General features: G+C 46.9%; 1 protein-coding gene across 9 annotated transcripts in view; it reads left to right on the plus strand.

Moving 5' to 3' along the window:
• Positions 1–21,495, plus strand: part of BCAR3 (BCAR3 adaptor protein, NSP family member) — a 218,767-nt gene that overhangs the window by 186,034 nt on the left and 11,238 nt on the right. For 6 of the 9 annotated variants that reach the window (XM_077120230.1, XM_077120231.1, XM_077120228.1 and 3 more), the window contains 6 exons: positions 609–1,051; positions 7,317–7,420; positions 8,462–9,111; positions 14,528–14,643; positions 18,263–18,434; positions 21,053–21,164. In XM_077120230.1, coding sequence (XP_076976345.1) covers positions 609–1,051; positions 7,317–7,420; positions 8,462–9,111; positions 14,528–14,643; positions 18,263–18,434; positions 21,053–21,164 — 1,597 coding nt within the window. Of the gene's footprint in view, positions 1–608; positions 1,052–2,893; positions 6,499–7,316; positions 7,421–8,461; positions 9,112–14,527; positions 14,648–18,262; positions 18,435–21,052; positions 21,165–21,495 lie in introns of those variants that run through there. The other 3 variants (XM_077120236.1, XM_077120235.1, XM_077120234.1) reach the window with 3 other exon arrangements.

The following is a 21,495-nucleotide window of genomic DNA, read 5'->3' on the forward strand; positions in this document are numbered from 1 at the left end:
GGCCTGGAGAGCAGAGTCTTGAGAGAAGGTTCTGAAAATGACACCTTGTAGAAACCAGCGAACACCTTCCTTCTCCTCACTTACACTCTTGGGGAGGGAAGACCAGACCCCCAGGCACCTGTGATGGACTCTCCAGTGCTCTGCTTCCCTTCAGATCTTTGCATAAATGTCGTCTTCTCTTGACACCCTCGCTGACCACCCTATTTAAAACGAGCTCCTCCAGCACTTCCTGTCATTCCATGTTTTAGTTTTTTCTTAATTGCACAAGATGTGACATACCATATGTTTTGCTTATTTATTCTCACTGAAGTAGAAGCTCTCCAATAAAAATAGAGGCTCTGAGAGGGTGTAGAGTCTCGTCTGCTTCATCCGCTGCTGTATCCCCAGTGCCTAAAGTGTGCCTGGCACCTGGGTAGTCAGGAACTAGTTCTTGAATGAATGATTGGTTCTTCTAAGAATGTAACATTTACCAAAAAATAAAAAATAAAAAAATACAGTGAATCAAAGAAGACACCATAGCATTTGCTTTTTGTCGTCTAGAGGAGTGAGTAGCAATGCAACTTTTTAAAAGCATGCCTCTCTTCCTAACTTGCTGTTTTGTCCCAAAGGTGTCAGAAAACCTCGTGCAACGAGATGGGGACTTCCTGGTGCGTGACTCTCTGTCCAGCCCCGGCAACTTTGTTCTGACCTGTCAGTGGAAGAACCTGGCACAGCACTTCAAGATCATCCAGACGGTGCTGCGGCTCAGCGAGGCCTACAGCCGCGTACAGTACCAGTTTGAGATGGAGAGCTTCGACTCCATCCCCGGCCTGGTGCGCTGCTACGTGGGCAACCGCCGGCCCATCTCCCAGCAGAGCGGAGCCATCATCTTCCAGCCCGTCAACAGGACGGTGCCCCTGCGGTGCCTGGAGGAGTGCTATGGCACCTCCCCAAGCCAGGCCCGCGAGGGCAGCTTCCCTGAGGGAAAGCTGGAGGTGGCCAAGAGGCTGAGCCTCAGCCTGGGCAGCGGGCAGGCCCAAGAGCAGAACTTGCCCAGGGGGAACCTCCTCAGGTGGGTTGGCCTTGGTGTCAGCATGGTGTAGGGGTGCTCAGCCTAGGCCTAGTGTGGCAGAGAAGGAGTGTACCTGGGAACACCTGAATGATAAGAGCTATAAGTGAAAATGCAAAGTGATGGGGTCACGATGCAGTGCATGGTTGGTTCCCAGTTGAGTTGTGCCAACTGAAATGGGGCAGGAGCTGAGGGGAAGGGAGAGGCTGGGCTGACCAGGAGAGACTTTGTGAAGGGGGTGGGATTCAAGCTGGTCTGAAGGCTAGGGAAAATTTTAGATGGAAAGATGCAGAGGGGAAGAGGGGTTTGGAGTGAGCAATTTGGGATAGCTGGAGCAAAGGGTCCATGACAGGATGGGCAGACATGGGTTTAGGGAGGTAACCCCGACTCATCTTGGGGCCTTCATGCCCAGCTGAGAGGGTTTGTGGCAGCTGCAAAGAGCAGCACAGTGAACATGGAAGACAGCTGGACAGTGAGAGGCAGGAGGCAGGAAACTGGTCAGTGAGTCACTGAAGGTCCAGGCTGTGAGAGTGGACAGGAGGGGGAGCCCTGAGATGCTGGGAATGGGGACTTCTCAGGACTCTAATGTAGGTCAGGCCAGGTGGGGACCGGAAAATGGGAGACCAGAGGAGAATTCAGGAGGGGGCTGGACTTTGGAGGAAAAACAAGTAGTTCCATGTGAGATGTATCTAAGGGCTTGCTGAGTGCAAATCAGTTGGGGTTCAGGAGAGGGTGTGTGGTTAGGTTGGGGCTTGGTCCACATGGAAAGAGTGGTTGCTGCCATGAGACAGACGAGATCTTTTTTTTAACTTTTTTTTTTTTTTGTAGAACAAAAATACAAAGCAAAGAGAGAAAAAAGCAATAATTTTCAAAGCACTCTTCAATACATAGTTACAGGACAGGTCCTGTTAGTCATGGACTACCATATAAGAGACATCTAGATAAGATTTTTAAGATGGGAGATGTCTTGAGCATGGGGGCTGCAGCCTGAACCTTGGGGAACATGGGAGAGAAGCATTCAGGAAACTGGATGGAAAATCAGGGCCTTATAACATCATGGGGCTGAATGCCCACCCCTGCCATCGATTACCAGTGATGGTGCCCGGTGTTTATAGGACTTCTCTTCACGGAGTTAAGCACCTTAGTGCATGTTATCTGTCAGGAGGGAAGGCAGGGAAGAGGCAGGTATAAGGGATGGAGACAAGCCCAGAGCTTCCATGGCACAGCTCCCCTCTCCTGCTGCCTGGGCTCACCACTTACTGGTTTTCTTCCTGGACCAGGAGACAATGTCATCAACTATAATTTCAGAAAATCTGAAAGCAAAACACAGGACTCTGAGTATCACAAATGTGGCTCAGTGTGCCCCCAGGGAGGCTTCTGCTGGACTCACATCCTGCCTCAGCAATGACCACAAGCAAGTTACTTAACTTCTCTGTGCCTCGACTTTATCTTTAAAATGGACTTGGGAGGGTTACGCAATTTAGGATGTGCAAAGCACCTTGAGCAGTGTGGGCACAAAGTAAGTGCTAGCTAAGTGTCAGTAGTCACAATAATGATGATCTGGAGGGCATTAGAATGTCCAACTTAGGGCAGCTGCAGGAAGCAAGGCAAGCACCGATACTTAGAAATCCTCCTTTGTAGAGTAATAAAGCTGAACTTGAGATTTCCACAAAGGATGCATCATTCTCCCAGAGAATCCCACCCTCTTCACAAAGTCTCTCCTGGTCAGCCCAGCCTCTCCCTTCCGCTCAGCTCCTGCCCCATTTCAGTTGGGACAACTCAACTGGGAACCAACCATGCACTGCATCGTGACAGCCATTCCTCCATCACATTCGGAGGCTTGAGTCTGAATCAAGGTGTCATCAGGTTCCCTCTGAGGTCTGGAGGGTTCTGGTGGTGGCTTGCTTGAGGTCCGTGGCGTCACTCCCTCTCTGCCCCTGCCACATAGCCACCTTCTCTCTGTTGTCTGTGTCCAAACTTCCCCTTTTTTAAGGACACGAGTCATATCAGCCCACCCTAGTCCAGGTTAACCTCATATTAATAACATCTGCAAAGATCCTCTTTCCAGATAGGGTCAGACTTGAACATGCCTTTTTGGGGGACATGATTCAATCCATAACAGGTACTGAGTAGGAAAGCCTCGTCATCTGCCCTCAGTGACCCCTGTTACTAAAAGGATTTTTTAAAGATAAAGAAATGAAAGACACTTTTTTGCAACAGTATGCTGCCAGAACATGGGTGTTGTGAAAACCATCGCTATATCTTAATATAGGAAAGGACAAGTATAATACCAGCATTGTCATTGGACCCGTATATTTGGGCAAGTCCACCACTCCTGGCCACATGATCTACAAATATGGTGGAATTGACTAAAGACCCATCGGGAAATTTACTAAAGAGGCTGCTGAGATGGGAAAGGGGTCTGTATTAATTAGGGTTCTCTAGAGAAACAGAACCAACAGGAAATATCTGCAAATATAAGATTTATAGACGTGTCTCGTGCAACCATGGGGGTGCAAGAATCTAAAATTCGTAGGGCAGGCTGTGAAGCTGGCAACTCCAGCAAAGATTCTCAACAAATTCCACAGGAGAGGCTCGTTGGCTAAAGAAGTGAAAATTCTCTCTTATTCCTTAAAAACTCTTCAATGGATTGGATCAAATCCAGCTAATGGATTATCTCATTTGTGGGAAACACTCCCTTAATTGACTCAGATGACTGATTTAATAAACCAGCCAGCCTTCTGGTTTATCAACCAGCCATGAAATATCCTTGCAGCAATGGTTAGGCTAGTACTTGCCTAACCAGAGAACTGGGCACCATCACCTGGCCAAGTTGACACCAGAACCCAACCATCACAGGGTCCTTCATGTGTGTCTGGGTCTTGGATAAGCTAAAAGCTGAACATGAATGTGGTATCACCACTGATATCTCCCTGTGGAAATGTGAGACCAACAAGTATTATGTAACCATCATTGATTCCCCAGGACAGAGAGACTTTATTAAAAACATGATTACAGGCGCATCTCAGGTTGACTGTACTGTCCTGATTGTTGCTGCTGGTGTGAGTGAATTTGAAGCTGGTGTCTCCAACAACAGGCAGACCCATGAGTGTGCCGTTCTGGCTTATACATTGGGTTTGGAACAACTAATAGTTGGTGTTAACAAAATGGATTCAACTGAGCCACCCTACAGCTAGAAGAGATATGAGGAAATCATTAAGGAAGGCAGCACCCATATTAAGAAAACTGGCCACAACCCTGACACAGTAGCATTTGTGCCAGTTTCTGGTTGGAATGGTGACAGCATGCTGGAGCCTTGATTCAGGGAATGGGAAGTCAACCTGTAAGGATGGCAGTGCCAGTGGAACCATGCTGCTTGAAGCTCTGGATTGCATCCTGCCACCTACTTATCCAACTGATGAACCCTTGTGTCTAGTTTGCAAGCTGCAGGAATGTGATATACCAGAAACAATATGGCTTTTTAAAGGGGGAATTTATTAACTTGCAAGTTTATGGTTCTAAAACCATGAAAATATCCAAATTAAAGCAAGTCTATAAAAATGTCAAAATTAAGGCACCAATAAGAGGTTACCTTCACTCAAGAAAGGCCAATGAAGTTCAGGGTTTATTTTTCAGCTGGAAAGGCTCATGGCAAACATGATGATGTCTGCTAGCTTTCTCTCCAGGCTTCTTTTTTAATGAAGCACCCTGGGATGATTTTCTTCATTTCTAAAGGTCTGTGGCTGTGTGAGCTGTGTGGCTTTCTAGCTTTTTCCGAAATGGTTCCCTCTTAAAGGGCTCCACTAAGCAACCCCACCTTGAATCGGTGGAAACACATCTCAATGGAAACCATCTAATCAAAAGTTACCACCTACAATTGGGTGGATCACATCTCCATGCATAACCAAAAAGCTCCCACCCAGCAAAATTGAATGAGGATTAAAGGACATGCCTTTTCTGGGGTGAACCACAGATTCAAACCGGCACACCTTGCATCTCTTTCTTCAGGATGTCTACAAAATTGGTGGTATTGGTACTGTGTCTGTGGGCCTAGTGGGGACTGGTTCTCAAACAGGGCGTGGTGGTCACCTATGTTCTGGTCAACATTACAACTGACAACTGAAGTAAAGTCTGTTGAAATGCACCAGGAAGCTTTGAGTGAAGCTCTTCCTGGGGACAATGTGGGTGTCAGTGTCAAGCACATGTCTGTAAAAGATGTTCCTCAGGGCAATGGGGCTGATGACAGCAAAAATGACCCACCAATGGAAGCAGCTGGCTTCACTACTCAGGTAAGTATCCTGAACCATCCAGGCCAAATCAGTGTTGGCTGTACACCTGGGCTGGATTGTCACACGGCTCACATTGCCTGCAAGTTTGCTGGGCTGAGAAAGAGAAGACTGATTGCTGTTCTGGCAAGAAGCTGGAAGATGGCCCCAAATTCCTGAAATCTGGTGATGCTGCCATCGTTGATATGGTTCCTGGCAAGCTTGTGGATGTTGAGAGCTTCTCTGACTCTCCTTTGGGTTGTTTTGCCTTTTGTGATATGAGGCTGACAGTTGCTGTGGGTATCATCAAAGCAGTGGGCAAGAAGACTGCAGGAGCTGGTCGGGTCACCAAGCCTGCCCAGAAAGCTCAGCAGGCTAAAGGAATATTACCGGTCACACCTGGCACCTCCCCACCCCCTTAATCAGTGGTGGAAGAACGTCTCAGAAGTGTTTGTCTCAATTGGCTGTTTAAGTTGAATAGTAAAAACCTGGTTAATGATAACAATGGCTTGTAAAACCTTCAGGAGAGGAACATGTTGTGGACCGTTTGTTTCTCTGTGGCAGTTTTAAGTTAATAGTTTTTAAAATCAGTACTTTTTAAATGGAAACAACAACCAAAAATCTATCATAGAATTTTGAGACCCATTGAAACAAAGTTTAATGAGAAAAAAAAGCGGCAGAGAAAGTCCCTTAATGGACAAGACAGGCTACCTAGAGTCACTTTTCTGATTGCCCTTTGGGAAGCAGATTCTCCTAAGCCCTGTCACCGCTTACCAGGCAGCCGGCCCAGAAATGTCCTCACATGGGGGTGGAGTTGGGCTAGACTTGAAAGGTGGCCCCGATGGTCCATCACCCAGCACCTCCGCCCTCCCACAGCTCCCCCAACGTCAGTTCTCGGCCTCTGGTGCAGGCCACCACCTGCCCTGACGTCACGCCTGCTGATTGGCTGGCCAGGACAGCCACCTGGGCTGAGGTGTGTGTGCTCTGCCAGGTCACATTCCACGCCCTGCCTGTGGGCCGATGGAGTCTGACCGCTTGCTTGTGATTGCTGCTCAAATATCACTTTGCAGAAGCCATTTCCTCTTGGAATTTGCCCTCTGTTCTGCCTTATCTCTGAGAGGTTGGTGAAATTTCTCGGTTGCTGGGAGCTTGGTTGTTGTTTTTTTTTCTTTGATGCTTGCAAAGGTAGGAAAGAACTTCCCAATTTCTATAACATAAGACTGTTTTAAACTTGTGGGAGGGCCAATTAAAGTTCTTTACAACTTGACTGCAGTGCTTTCTCTTCCAGCAAAAGAGACATTGTGCTACTTGGGTATAATTATAGAAATTCCCAATCTGTACTGGAAAAGGACAGAAGGATTAAAAGCTAATATGCTGCAAGTTAGATTCCACATTCCACTGTTTTCATGTGGTTGCACCCTTTGCCACCTAGTTGTGGCTTTTTCCAACTCAGCAGGAGGAGGCCATCTGTGGGTACCCCCAGCACAGCCCGTAGTATGGGCTGCCAGCATCCCGGGGCAGTCTTATAGTTTATTTGGAGGATGCTGAGCTTTGCACTGAAGTGAAAATTGCCCCCACAGCTTCCAGGCTGAGCAAGGCAGGTGCGACTGTGAAGCCACTGTGGAAAACATGTAGTTTTGTAGTCATTCCTTTGGGGTCTGTAGGTAATTTTAGACTCTGGTAAGGTACACATTCAGTTCATCAGATTGTCCTGAGAGGATTGTGAAGCTTTTGCCATGCTCTGTTCAACAGGATGGAAGGTTCAGAGATGTAATCCTGGGGCTTCACTGGATTGACCTTGGGGAAGATGGGACGGAGCCCATGACATGATCTTGTCATTAATCGCCTCCATCAGTAATTTCCTCCTCCAGCAGACATTCCTTTACTGTTAGGATATGCTGTAGAAATCTCATTGTCAGCATTTTTTTTTAACTTTACATGATGCTGCCTAAAAGTTTTATGATTTAATGACACGTTGCTGCCCCATTTGTCTTTTGCTTCAGAAATAAAGAGAAGAGCGGTAGCCAGCCAGCTTGCCTGGATCACATGCAGGACCGAAGAGCCTTGTCCCTCAAGGCCCACCAGTCAGAGAGTTACCTGCAAATTGGTATGTATGTGGGAATTTACGGGGAGGAGGGTAATGGTGCAACCCTGACTTCCTTCAGGCTGTTTCCCTGGTTCCCCTGGTCTCTTGTTTGAATTTGACATAAGGCTGTAAGCCTATAGGCTGAAGGGGTGGGGTCTATAGAGTTTTTATGGGTGGGAATCACTGAGCTGGCAGCTGTAGGTATGCTGGCTTTTGGTCCTTACAATAAGCTTTCAAGGTGGGTATTCTTGTCCCCATTTTGCAGCTGAGGCATAGAGAGGTTAAGTAACTTGTTCAGAGTCACCCAACAGGTAAAAGGCTGAGCCAGCATTTGAATTCATGATTTCTGATTTCAGACCCGCTTACCGACTGGTGGTCCTCAGGACAAATGAGCTTATTCCTTTCAGCCCCTCACGGACTGAGGGAGGGTTCACCTGGGGCTCCTGGTACAGCATCCGGCAAGAGAGACACTTTCTTTGACCCCCACCCCCATTCTTTTCTCATGGCCAGGAGAACGGTGGGGTGTGCAGAATATGTGGCAAACAATTTATTAGTAAGACGGGATTGTTTTCATTATTTTTAAAACAGACCTTCCTTGGAACTTCAAAGTGGTTTTCCTAAAGCCCCTTTGAAAACTGTGTGTATACTTCTGTGTGGTTATCACAACAGCTTTTCCTCCCTTCCCTGTGTCTCTAGCTCTCCCTTTAAAGTTGGCTGGGATCCGCCCTGGCTTTGAGAGTGATTCAGAGCCCTTTGTGCCATGTGGCCTCTGTTTCTTTGGGCCAGATTAGATTATTCCCTGCCCTCCAAGCTATGTATATTTTCCTGTTCTGATTGTGCCAACCTCTGTGACCATAAAGTGATGTTGTAGCCCAGATGCCAGCAGTCACTAGGTTTCAGAGTGGTCTCCTGAAGTGGGGTGGGGCCAACTCGGCCTTCTCGGTGTTTTAGGTTGCTCTAAATTGGGCATGGGGAAATCAAGTAGAATTTTCTTTTGGGACTGAATTGTTCTGTGTTCTGCATACAGCTGAGCTTTTTGTGACCCTCTCTTTTCCTCCACAGGCTGTAAGGTGCCCCCTCAGTCCCCAGGTGTGGATACAAGCCCCTGCTCAAACTCACCCGTGTTCAGGACGGGCAGTGAACCCACCCTGAGTCCAGCAGTGGTTCGGAGGGTCTCCTCGGACGCTAGGGCGGGGGAGGCGCTGAGGGGCTCAGACAGCCAGCTGTGCCCCAAACCACCCCCCAAGCCCTGCAAGATCCCCTTCCTCAAGGCTCCCCCATCTCCGTCCACTTGGCTCAAATCAGAGGCCAACTACTGTGAACTGAGCCCAGCCTTTGCCAAGGACTGTGACAGAGGAGCCAGGCCGCTCTTATGTCCCCAGGGTAGCTATGTGGAGCTGACAGCAAAGCAGAACAGGGCCTCTGGTCCCCAGAACTCTGGCACCAACTACCCGATCCTTGATGACAATGACGGGACAAGGCCTTGGGAGCCCCCAGCCATGCAGACGGACAAGGGACAGGAGGACAAGGGCGAGTTTGTGGTGCCCCTCCTAGAGACCGTCTCTTCTTTCAGGCCAAATAACTTTGAGTCAAAGCTCCTTTCTCCTGAGAACAAGCCCCTGGAAACAGTAATGCTGAAACGTGCAAAAGAGCTGTTGACCAACAGCGACCCCAGGGTCATTGCGCAGCACATACTGAGGACGGACTGCAAGGTAAGGGCTTGGTGGGCCTGGGTTTGCTCCAGCTTTGGGAAAATCAGCAGAATGAGATCTGCCGGACTCATTCTACCTTGCCCTTTAAATGCTTTGCTCATAGGAAAACTCTGAAGGTCACACAGGTTTGGGATTTATTTAAGGGGTGGGAACTGTAGGCCAGGACAACCTTTGCCCAGGCAAGCTTGTGAAATTCACCTTGGATGGAGTGCTGGGTGACAGGCTGTTGCCTGCGGGCATGCCTGGCTCCCCTCCCCCAAGCCCGGCTGGTGCCAGGAGTTTCCGCTGCTGCTGGAATAGCCTCTTCTCCCACCTGGTGCTTGTGAAAAATTCCCTCCTGGCTTCAGCTCCACTGGGACAGGTCAAACCAGGTCCAGAGGAGAGTAGGTTGTAGGTGAAACATGCAGTTTCTGGAATAGCGGAGCCTAATTAACTTCTCTTTCATCATATAAATTTATTTTTAATGTTCCCAAAATGGTCTATAGTATAAGTAAGCATTTTTTTATAGTTACCTTAGTTAATTTTGTTGCAAGTAATCCTTGTTCAATTTAGAAAAATTGCAATATACAGATTAAAAAAAAATTAAATTATACAAAGTCCAGTTGCCTGGCAATTACCATTGTCATTGTTTTGGTGCATATAAGTGTTACAGGTATCATTTACTCTGCATATAGAAACATGTCAATAATTGCATTTACCATAGAAATGCACTACACTGTACGTACTGTTCCAAATCCTGCATCTTTCATTGAACACTGAGTCATAACTGTCTTTCCATGTGACCAAATAAATAGGGGTTTACATCATCATCATTTTTGATAGGAAGCATTTCTTTTAGATGGGGATGGCTTTTGTTCATAGCTGGCCCCAAAGCAATCTCATCCTTCAAAGGGATCTCTCTAGACAGCTGGCATCTCAGGTTGGGGTGGGCTGAGCCCACGGCCTCAGTCTGAGGAGGCCGGTCCCCAAGCTCAGTGAAGTCGATCAGCTTCAGAAGTCAGGGCTTGTTCAGGAGCTGCATTTTCCTTCGGGTCATTTAAGCCCAGTTTCTGTTCTCCCAGGGGGTGGGGATGCCTTTCGAGAACAACCTTGGAAGAGATCAGGCATTGTGGTCTGTCCTGGGCATAAACAGGCCCTTTCCTTAAAACAAGAACTTGCGGGAACACCGAGTAGCCAGTCTACCTGGCTGCCCAGGCCAGCGAGGTGGTCTGGGGGTGGGGGCTGGGGAGCTGTATCGACCCTGAGAAGAGAGCCAGGAAAGGGGATGCCTTAGAAGAACAAAGACTTGTCACAGGCCTGGCTGAGTGCCCTTGGTCAGGGCTCACAGGTAGTCAGGCACTGTGTTGCTTACCTCTCTTTAAAGTGAGTGAAGCCCTTCTGGGCGCTGAGAGGATGGAGGACTTCTCTCCTAGTGAGTAACCCACCTGGGCCCTGGACCTGAGAGCAGGACCAAGCTACCCAGGAGTGAGATTCTAGTCTAGTGTGAACCTGCCTGGTCTCCATATAGGGAACTACTGCAGAAACATGGGCCTAGGTTTACAGAACAGTGATTCCAGGGAGAAGTGAATCATTCTTTCTCATGGCACCAGGTTGGACTTAATGAGAGCCCAGGACAGATGAGATGGCTACCTGCTCTTTTAGGAGAGTCTGGAACCTTTCCATCAGCTTTGGGCAGCCACAAAACCAGATCCCAAGTCTATTCCCAACTGAAGGAACATGCAGCCTACCTTCTTTCTTGCTCTGGTGTACTTTGTCCTCTCAGTGGCACCTCACTCCTGTCTGCCTAGGGGTTGGTTCCCCTAGCAGAGAAGAGTTGGCCCGGGAACCCTCAAGCAAGGACACAGATAACAGAACAGGGATCAGCTTGAACCCTGCCTATCCCAATCCCCAAAGGCAGAGCGCACTTTGTCTTCTTTCCTCCCTCCTGCGTCTACTACCATTTCCTTCTCTTCCTGGAACCACAACAGGGCTTTACTTATGAAGTAGCTACAACCCAGCTCTTCTAAGAGGGAAATAAAACAAGGGCTGCTGTTCCCCACCTCAAATGTAGCAGCAGCGCAGATGGGCCCCCAGGAGCCAAGAACAGGCAGCTGGGCCACATCTGGGCCCCTGTGCTAGACCCTCCCATGCAGTGCCTCCCCCAGGAAGATCCCCACAAGGGTGGCTGCTGCAGCAGTGCCTGAGGATTAGTGTCTGAACCCCCAGGGCCCTGGTTCGGGCGGCGCTGGTGTGGAGTGTCCAGTACCTGCCCCCTCCATCCCCCCACCCCTCCATGGGCTCATTGCCTATGGAATGCCTCACCTCCCAGCTGCTTGTCTTTGCATGTGGCTAGGGCCAGGCCCGGTGGTTGAGAGTTTGGCCTCTGGGGCTGGACAGCCAAGTCTGAATCCCCCTCTGCCTCAGTAGCTATGTGGCTTTGGGAAAGCTGCCTTTCTGTCCAGGATCCTCTCCTGGGAATAACAATGGTGACAACCCGAGGCAGCTGGGAGGGTTCAACGAGATACTCCATATGTAGCATCAGGTGTTTATTTGCATGATGTGTTCAGACTTTATTGAGTGCCTGCTGTGTGCCTGGCAGGTCTCGGTCTCTGTCGTGGAGGTGGCAGTGGTCAGAGGAGGGGGCAGTGATACAGGAACACAGAGCACACCTAGCTGGGAAACGCTCACCTGAGGAGGGTGCAGGAGCCGTGGGGGCTTCTGAGGCCGGACCTTGGATGGGGGGGTGCGGATGGGAGCCATATCTGAGATGAGTTTTGAGGGCTGAAAAGGAGTTGGTTGGTTGAAGAATGCAGAAAGCCTCTTCCAGGCAGCAGGTAACACAGGCACCCACAGAAACTCAGACATCATAAAGCATGGTGGAGAAGGTTGAATTATGGCCTTTCTTTCTGTGGGGATAGGGATGGGGTCACGTGAAGGCCTGACAATCTGTCCTCCAACGTCTCTGACGCCTTGGTTCTAGGATGGTACGAGGTTCCTGCCTTCGAAGCACTTTGGATCCATGAGGGAGACAGACCCATAAATTCATAAGTAAGGCAGCAGAGCGAGGGCTTGAGCCCAGTGGTCTGATTGCATTTAGAAGGTCCTTGGCAGCTGTGAGGACAGCGGCCAGTGCTAGATCAGGTCCCTGCCAAAGTTCTTCTGTCACTGCAGCAGCTTCCCAAGGCCATGGGAAGAGCCCAGACACCCTACAGAGCTAGGATGGCTCAGATAGGGAGAACAGAGATAGGCTGTATCGCCTCATCATAAGGCACTTGTGCCGCCCAGCTATGTCCAGCTTATAGTATATGCTCTATTAGGGCTTGCCCCATCTCTGCATCTGGGAGCCCATGGCCTTGGGTGTTTCCCAGGGATTTAACTCAGGCCCTGGATTGTGGGCTCTGGCCCCCTTGTTCTGTAGCCCAGTCTAGGGGAAAGCAGGTGTCAGCTCAGGAATGCCCCAAGGAAGTGGCCAGGGGATGATGTGTTTATGCTGGAGTTTTCTCAGTGGAGTGATTATGGAATGTCTGTTAGAGCTTCCAGACTGAATGAATAAAGAATCTTTCAGTTACCTCCACAAGTATGTGTGTGGGATTGGAGGACATCCCACAGAGGTTCTGGTTTGGAGCCTGTTTTAGTTTCCTAGGCTGCTCAAGCAAATACCATGATATGGGTCAGGTTAAACAATGGAAATTTATTTGCTCATAGTTTTGAGGCTAAGAGAACAAACAAATCAAGCCATCATCAAAGGGATGATTTCCCGAAGACTTTGGGACTGGCTGCCATCAATCCTGGGGTCCCTAGCTTGTCCCATGTTAAGGTAGATGGTGGCATCTCATAGTCTCTCCCTTCTCTCCTGAGTTTCATTGATATTCAGCTTCTGGTTACTCCCTCTGTGGCTTTCTCTCTATCTGAATTTCATTCTGCTTATAAAGGACTCCAGTAATAGTATTAACATTCATCTTAATTGAGGTGGTCCATACCTTAATAGAGGTAGCCTCTTCAAAAAGTCCTATCTGCAATGGGTTCACATCCACAGGAATGTATTAAGTTTAAAAGCATGTTTTTCTGGGATACACACAGCTTCAGAGCCCTGCAGAGCCTCTGGTAGAGGGCAGCTGTCTAAACAAGCGAGGAGATGTGCATTGCTCTAGCCAGCCAGACATGGATGGGAGCTGCTTTGCCATCGTCATGGTGTAAATCTTTCCTGAATTCATCCCCCTTCCACAACTTGTTCTGAAATGACTCTAAATCCATTTGACCCTTTCCAGAGCCCTTGAAAAAGGTGAACTTTCAGTGTGTTAGAGAAGGGGAAACTGAGGCCCAGAGAACATAGATGAGAGAAAAGCATGGATTCTGCATCCTATTCTGGGGTCTTCCACTGGTCGCTAACACCCACATGCTCATTTCCTCTGGGCTGACAGTGGCTTCTTTACTTAACTATATAAGTTAAGGATCAGGGTTAATAGTATCAGCTAAACTTGCAGATGTTCTTGGTGGTTTATTATAGAGACATCCGGATGGCTTGTATGCCCAGGACAATTACAGTCGAGAGGATGACTCCGCCAGATTGCTCATGTCTGTCATGTGTCCAGGGTTGGTTTAGCCCATTGGCTCTGCTGGCTGCATTGTCATCTCTTCAGCAACTCTGAGGCACCTTTAGTTCGTCTTAGGGATGCGCAGCCTTAGTTGTAACATACATTTCAAGTAACGTGTCATAATTATAAACAGTCAACTAATACCTGATTCCCATAAACTGGGATTTCATTCTAGAATCAAGATGAGGTGAGAGCTGGCTGGGACAAACAACGATTTTCTTTAAGGAAAGCCTCTCAGATGGAGAAGTGTGTGTGTTATAGATCTCGGGTTTCAAATCACTGTATATGATTTTAATAGTTTCCAGACGTCCAGCACACTTACTGAGCCCAGGAGAGGGGTCATTCGGGTAATAGCCACCAGTCGGGGCTGTTAGCGAGTACAGGAATGGCAAAGCCACAGCAGAGGAAAGCTTGGACGTGTTTCTGCTTTTCCACTGGAGGGAAGCAGCAGGCTCTGCACACCCGGCAGCCCTGCTGCTGGCAGCAAATCACCACAGCAGGATCCAGCCGGTGTCAGACAAAAGCTTGAATTGCTGAACTGTCCCTCTGGCTGGGCAGAAACACTTACCAAATCTGCAGTTTCTGCAATCCAATTTAGTGGCTTCCCTCAGTCTTTCTTTGTTACCCTAGCTTTTATATTCCAGCCTATGCATTAAAAAAAAAAACAACAAATGAACATCATATAAAAACTATATTTCTAGATGCTGCTCCTCCAAAAAAGGGAAAAGAGCAACAAGTACCCTGTATCCACACTGTTCGTTTATCTCTGTCCACATGCTAGATGAGTGGTCGTGGCAAGCCCACTTCCTGCACCAGTGTGTCTGAATGTCTGCTCTCCACAGGTTGCTAGGATACTTGACGTCTCAGAAGAGATGAGGAGGAACATGGGCGTGAGCTCGGGCCTGGAACTCATTACCTTGCCTTTTGGACACCAGCTGCGCTTGGACATAATTGAAAGGTGAGCCTTGCTGCTCGGGCCCTTCCGACTCCTGCAGGCCCCTCAGAGCCACAGGTTTCAGAAGTGGGGAGAAGGGGGCAACCCCAAGCCTGCTCCAAACTCAGGTTGCCCAGCACCTCGCTCAAGAGCATGTGGCCATGGGCCAGCCTCTCCCAGAAGCTTTAGCCAGAGAATTCCTGGAGATGTCCAAAGAGACACCACAGAGGAAATCAGGGAAGAAATAGTACTTTCCTGTTCCTGCTCCTGGAAGAGGCAGATGGAGAGAACAGACACCATTGCCTGAGGCTGAGGGTAGGATTGACTTGTGTGAGCAGAGATCATAAATCCAGCCAGTCTGGGGCAGAAGAGGGGTGGGTGGTGGAGTGAGCTGGCCTGGGGGGCTGCAGGAATCTGAATTCTTCTTGCCTTAGAAACCCCACCTCACTGAGCTGTGAGTTTTGTCTCTTTGGACTTGCAGGTTGCTTTGGAAATCAGGTTGGAGTTTGTGGGAAAGGTTGGGAGGGACAGAGGCCGAACAGAATTCTTTGAGGGGTGGACAGATGATGGCGTCAGAGGTCAGGGGCTTTGCGGGTGGGGGTGGCAGCACTGGGCCCCAGCCCCAGGCACATCACTGCCCTCTTCTCACAGAAAGCCAGGGCACTGGCTGCCAGTTAAAATACCCATGTGTGAGAGTTGGATGTTTAGAAATTAGAAAGATGCAAACAGTAAGGCATGTTTTTTAGAAGAGAAGAGAAGCACTGAACTAGATTTCCATGTTACCAAAAAAACTGGCCTTTTGATGCATCAAGAAAAAATGACAGTTGATTCGAGCAAAAGACGATCTTGTTATCTTGAGTTTTCTGCTTTTCCAGCCAATTTCCCAGTCACCATGCCTGAGTGCCTGTGGCTTTCCATCATATTCTTGATCACCACATTGTCCAGTGCAACTTCCTGTGATGACTTGTATTCTTATCTGCGCTGGCCAATGTGGCAGCTGCTATCCACACATGGTAATGAACATCTATGACTACTGCAACCGAGCAGCTGAATTTTTTTTATTTTACTGTTTACCATTTTAAGTTTAAAATGGTAGCATGTGGCTGGTGGACAGTGCAGTCCTGGGATGTCAATGCCTAGAAAGTGGAGATTGTGTTTTGGATAGCATGGGAGGGAGGATTGATACAGCTGTGCCTGGAGTTGGTTGACTATAAAGCAGATTTGGTACAAGGACTCCAAGGCTACTGTTGCTTTGGTGTCACAGGTGCAGCTGCATCCCATAAAAAACACACCAGAATGCCAGATTTAAAGAGTTCTGGGAGGAGTGAACCTAAGTAGTAGTCTGAGCTGACTTTGTCAGGTGCAGAACTGATTATTTAATGCCTCTAGGGAATTCTAGGGAATTTCTAGGCCCTCTTTCTGAATTTTCCCACTTCTGATCAGACTTTTTTAGATTCTAGCTTTTCCCCTCATCCCAAGGGTCTGGCTTCTCCACTCCAGGTAACTTCCCCCTCCAGTGGTGCCCGGGTTGAGTGGTCACCCATTCTGAGTTGAGCTGTGCAGCCACACTTGCCATTTCTCATGCAGTATACCTCAGCCTGAAAACTCCCCAAGTTCCAGGCCTAAGGAATCCAAGTCTCATTTTCATTGTAACAGCAGATTTACTAGGGCTTGCGTTCTGAGCCCAGGCTCTGGTTAGCCATTTTGGGGACTCTCTTGGCTTTTTTCTGATTTTCATTCTTGGAAGCAGCTATTTTTTCTTTCTCCTGATTGCTCCTTAGCTAGGTTCTTGCCCCTTAGGTTATTTACTGTTCAGTGCTGGCTTGTGGGAGCCACCTCTTCTGGAACCTGGGGAGCAGTTTTATTAATTACAATGTGTGTTTACTAAGTAAACGCAAAGGCTGTGGGGGTCCCAAAGTGTCAAATGAACATCACCTTTTTGAGTTTGAGAATCAAATACAAAACCACCTTTAAAACAACAAAAAATTTACCACTTCAGCCAGTCCAAGCACCCTGAGCTCCCTTCATTGGTGTGCTTCTCTTGCCAGTCCTGAAGCTTATGTTAGACTTGCCCTCCCAAGTTGTTTTTCCATAGTAGGTTTTAGGCAAATGTTGGTTGAATGAATAGCTAGAATTACCCAATTAACCACTGACATAACATCAGGTTTTAAAGAAGTAGTAGAAGGAATCTTTTCATTGAGGTCATTAAAACACAGGAAAAAAATCAACGAATAAATAATCGATTGAATGCAACATAGGAAGTTAATTTTTAGTTAAAAGAAACATTTAAAATATTCCACTTAACATTAACATTTTCAAAATTGGTCACAAGATTTCAATAAATACAATGAATAATAAAAATCATACTGTAGGTTTATATTAGAAACCACTGATTAAGAAAGACAATCAGGGAAAGGGGATAAGTGGAAAAAAAGAGAGGTTTAATTACAGAAACAGGCAAAATGAGCCTAGATGCTGAGGGAGAGACATGCATATAGAGACAATTATAGCAACAACTATTATCAAGTTCCTGCCAGTGCCAGGCACTTGTTTTATATACAGCAGACACACACATATACGCGCACTCTTTCTTTTTCACAGCAACCCTCATTCCCATCTTACAGATGAGGAGTGGGCAGTTAGATAGCAGGCAACAGATGCACTGCAAGTGAGCCCTACACGCACATATAGGAACAGACACCCAGAGACCACAGAGCCTATTATTTATTTAACATTGGGGAAACTAGTAACGCCAGGTCTCAGTTGAATCGCCTCACCTCTCTGCTCACAGATTGTGAGAGAGAAGCCAACATACCTGGGCAGAAAGAAGTGGAACCATAGAGTAACATCCTCAGCTGTGAGCGTCCAGGACCATGTGGCCATGGTGTTTCAAAGGCATGTTGTATTTTAGTAATCTCTAAGATTGAGGCTTTCCCTCTAGCACTTGTACCATAGTCTGGGAGAGACTTAATTGAGACAATCCTGGCCCGAGCAGTAAACCCCATTCCCGATTTCTAGAGGGAAGGAAAGGGGGTTTCTGTGCCATGTGCCATCGACAAAGGAGACCACCTTCTGATCCCATTAATGTTAGTCCCTCTGTCATGTAGAGAAAAGATGGCCCTGCTTCCTGTATTAGGTCTGTGAGGGTGATCTGTGTAGCTCAGAACAAGAAAAAGGGGGATTGTTTGTGGAAATAAGATTCATATTGTATTAGGATCCGGCCTTACGGGCAAATTCCTGCCTGTCAGCAATTCAGTCTTTGTTCACATGTCCATTTGCTTTCTGGCCTTTTGGCCAGGGCTGCAGTCTCCCCATTCTTAGCTCCTCTTTCTTTTCTGTGCTTTAACACCCTTGTTGTTTCCTAGATCAAGCAAACCCTCTCATTTCTCTGTCCCTTCATTCCCCAGTCCAGGGGATTCCAAGGAAGGGATTCCCCAATGTGTACATGTGTTGAGGGCAATCACCCTGGTGGAGAGCGATTCTATGTTGAGAAAAACCATCCAGACTGTCTAACCAGCACATTTCAGGGTGATAGCAATAGGTGGTGTGAAGACAGGCCTCTTCCTGGGTGATGTGGCCTTTGGTTTAGTTTTCCCCAAGTCCTCTTAGTCCTGGGCCTGATCTCTGATCTCCGCCCTCTCAGACACAATACGATGGCGATCGGCATTGCAGTGGACATTCTGGGCTGCACAGGCACTCTGGAGGACCGAGCAGCCACTCTCAATAGGATCATCCAGGTGGCGGTGGAATTGAAAGACTCCATCGGGGACCTCTATTCTTTCTCAGCCATCATGAAAGCCTTGGAAATGCCACAGGTAAATTACCCCTTGATTTCTGCACCCATGGGCCTGTGTGGAGTTAATGTTCTGCAGACGTTTGCAAGCCAAATCACAAACTATTTTAGTCAGTCGCAAAAGGTAAATTGAATCTTAATGAAAGATGCTTTGATTAGGGGACAACCAAGAGCAGTGTCCTAAGTATTTTGGCTCTTTTATTTGTGGACAGTCTACACTCTCTCCTTGGTGCACAATGAAAACCATCCTTAAGAACACTGGGTGTTCCCGGGATGTGTCTTGCTAATGGGTGCTGGCATAAGAAAGAGACTGTTTCCATCTGAATCACCAGGCATTCTTTGGAGGAATGGCTGGAAACTGAAACATTTAGGAGCTTATATCTGAGAATCCCTAGAGTGGTTTTCTTCAAGTTTGGTCCTCAGGTCACCCAAAACAAAAGCTTCTGTTAAAAAATTCAGACTTCTGGCCACTTGCTATATAACCTATAATTTCTTTTATTACAGTTTCTGAAATCAGGCATTTTGAAATGCTTTGACTAGGTGTTTTTAGGTTGAGTATCAAACCTGAAAATCTGTATTTGAAATCAGATGGGCCTCATAGAGGAAAGTCTGTCCTGATGACTTTACAGCTGGGAGTGGGCTTTCCCATTTCTGGTCTTTTAAGCCCTAGGTGCTTTGAAGACCACACAAGATTACAGCCCTGAAAACCAAATCTGACAACCAGTTACACCAAAATCACCGGTCATTTAGCTTGGCTGTTTCATAGTCACAGATTGTATCCAAAATCATTTCAGGTGTTCACTGAAAATCCAACATTGCTACTGGCAGAGACAACCACAATCACATGTTCTACAAGTCAGCACGTGAGGAACATAATTTTCTTGCATTTACCACGATCAGGTTAAAACAAGAAATTGAGCTCAGTGCCTTCACCGGGAAAATTTTCATTATAATGTAATGTTCCAAGAGCTTTCTAATTTCTTTAGGTGCACCGGAATTCTTTAGGATCAACATTTGAAATAAGCAACCAATTCACAGTATTCTCATGATACACTGATTTCTACTATAACAGGATATTCAGATGTTAAAAATTTCAATTCAGGTGTTTTAAATTTGTACCATTTATTTCGTAATATCCAAAACTGCCTATAATTTTGAGGTCTGAACTAACAAGCCAAATGTCCTCTGAGAGTAGTGAAGGGGGATGTTTTGTGGGATGACATCGTTGCAGTCCATGACCTCAGTCTCAGTGGTTAGGACTTCCTCCAAACCACCTTAACAAGCCTTTGTAAGCAGCAGCCTCTAGCCACAGCAGATTTTCCCTTCTGGAGGCCTCCTTTACAGTGCAGGACACAGTCCTCCAGGGTATTCCCAGCTACAAGACAAGCCAGGGCATGGGGGAGGGGGATATCTGAAACTGGAAGGCCCAGGGAAAACCCAAGATAAGATTCACATCATTTCATGTGTCGTCATCTGCCCTAAACCACAGCCAAATCCGCTTTCTTCTCTTCTTAGCTTCTAGTGGCTAAAGAGAGCATCCCAAAGACAAGGGCGTCTCTTAGAAAAGAGGATACTATGGGGAGGGAAAGGGAAGAAGAGGGCTGTGAGAGGGGAGGGGGATGTGGTGGGTAGCCAGGGGTAGACCAGACCTGCAGCCTTTGCTTCTCAGCAAATCTCCCAGTGTTCACCCATTCCTCTTGATACACAGGGAGCACTTACACGTCAAGGAAACTAATCAGCTGTGAAACTTTGGGCAAGTTACCTAATCTCTCTGAGCTTGTTTTCTCATCTGTAAAACCAAGGCAAAATACCTGATTCAGAGAGCTTTTATGAGGATTAAATGAGAGTCCTCATATGAAATCCCTGCCTGGTTTCATGTGGAAACAAGCTTGCAGAGTTTATGGTCTGAGTGGGGGTCATTTATCTTATGACAGTCAGAGTCGGCTGCATATGACAGTGTTGATTAAACTGTCTTAAAATAATTGAAAAAGACTAAGGAGTGGCATCATATGGTCTGGGCAATCTTTTGTTTCAGACATAATTATGTACAAATAATATTAACATGCTCTACATTTCTATATTCTTATATTGGTATAACGTCTATGGAAGACGGTTGGCAACACCTATCAAAATTTATAATATGTGGACTCTTTGACCCAGCAGTTCCACTTACAGAAATTTATCCTCTAGATATTTTCACCCATGCAGACATTTGTAAAAAAAATTTTGGAGGTAATTTCATAACAAAATGTTTAAAACTCTTATCCATAGAAACCAGACATTGGTGTTCCATAAAATGGAACACTACGCAGAAGTTTAAAACAGGGGTGGTCTATATGTACTTATATGTAATGATTTCCAAGCAAAGAACAGAAAAGTATGTACAGTATAGTATGCATGTTTATTTCTAAAAGTCGTGTGTTTGTGTATAGACACATACATATACAAGAAATTAATGGAAGTTGTCATCTCTGCATTGGTCCATTAGAGGAATACAGAATGGGGGGGGCAGTTTACTTTTCATTGATCACTCCTTTGAGCTGCTTTGATTTGCTTATCACATGTTCTAAAATTTAAGCCAAAAGGTAATATTTTTAAAAAGGGCCTTTTCCAAAATGGTAACGGCTTTCTTTCTTCCAGATCACAAGGTTAGAAAAAACATGGACTGCCCTGCGGCACCAGCACACCCAAACAGCCATCCTCTATGAGAAGCAGCTGAAGCCCTTCAGCAAAATCCTGCACGAAGGCAGAGGTGAGCACAGCAGGGCAGGACGAGCAGTACCCATTGGCTGCCCTGCTGTAAGCCACAACCTTGCAAAACGTAATTCGTAAATAGTAAGGCTTGAAAGTTAAAGTACATTAGGTTGTTATCAGTTCTGGTTCGAACAAAGTATTTAACAAGCATATTATGAGGCCCCGGCTTATCTGCAAGATTGCTGATGGGTCATCAGGGTTATTATTTGATGAATGCATAGTTTATAGAAGGTTTGCAGTTGTAAACCACCACACTGGCTGCGAGTCACCCTAATCTGTGCTTAACTTTGGGAAAAAGGTGTTACAAAAACTTTTCTCCATGTCTTTTA

The sequence above is a fragment of the Tamandua tetradactyla genome, chromosome 11 (assembly GCF_023851605.1).
Source record: "Tamandua tetradactyla isolate mTamTet1 chromosome 11, mTamTet1.pri, whole genome shotgun sequence".
NCBI lineage: Eukaryota > Metazoa > Chordata > Mammalia > Pilosa > Myrmecophagidae > Tamandua > Tamandua tetradactyla.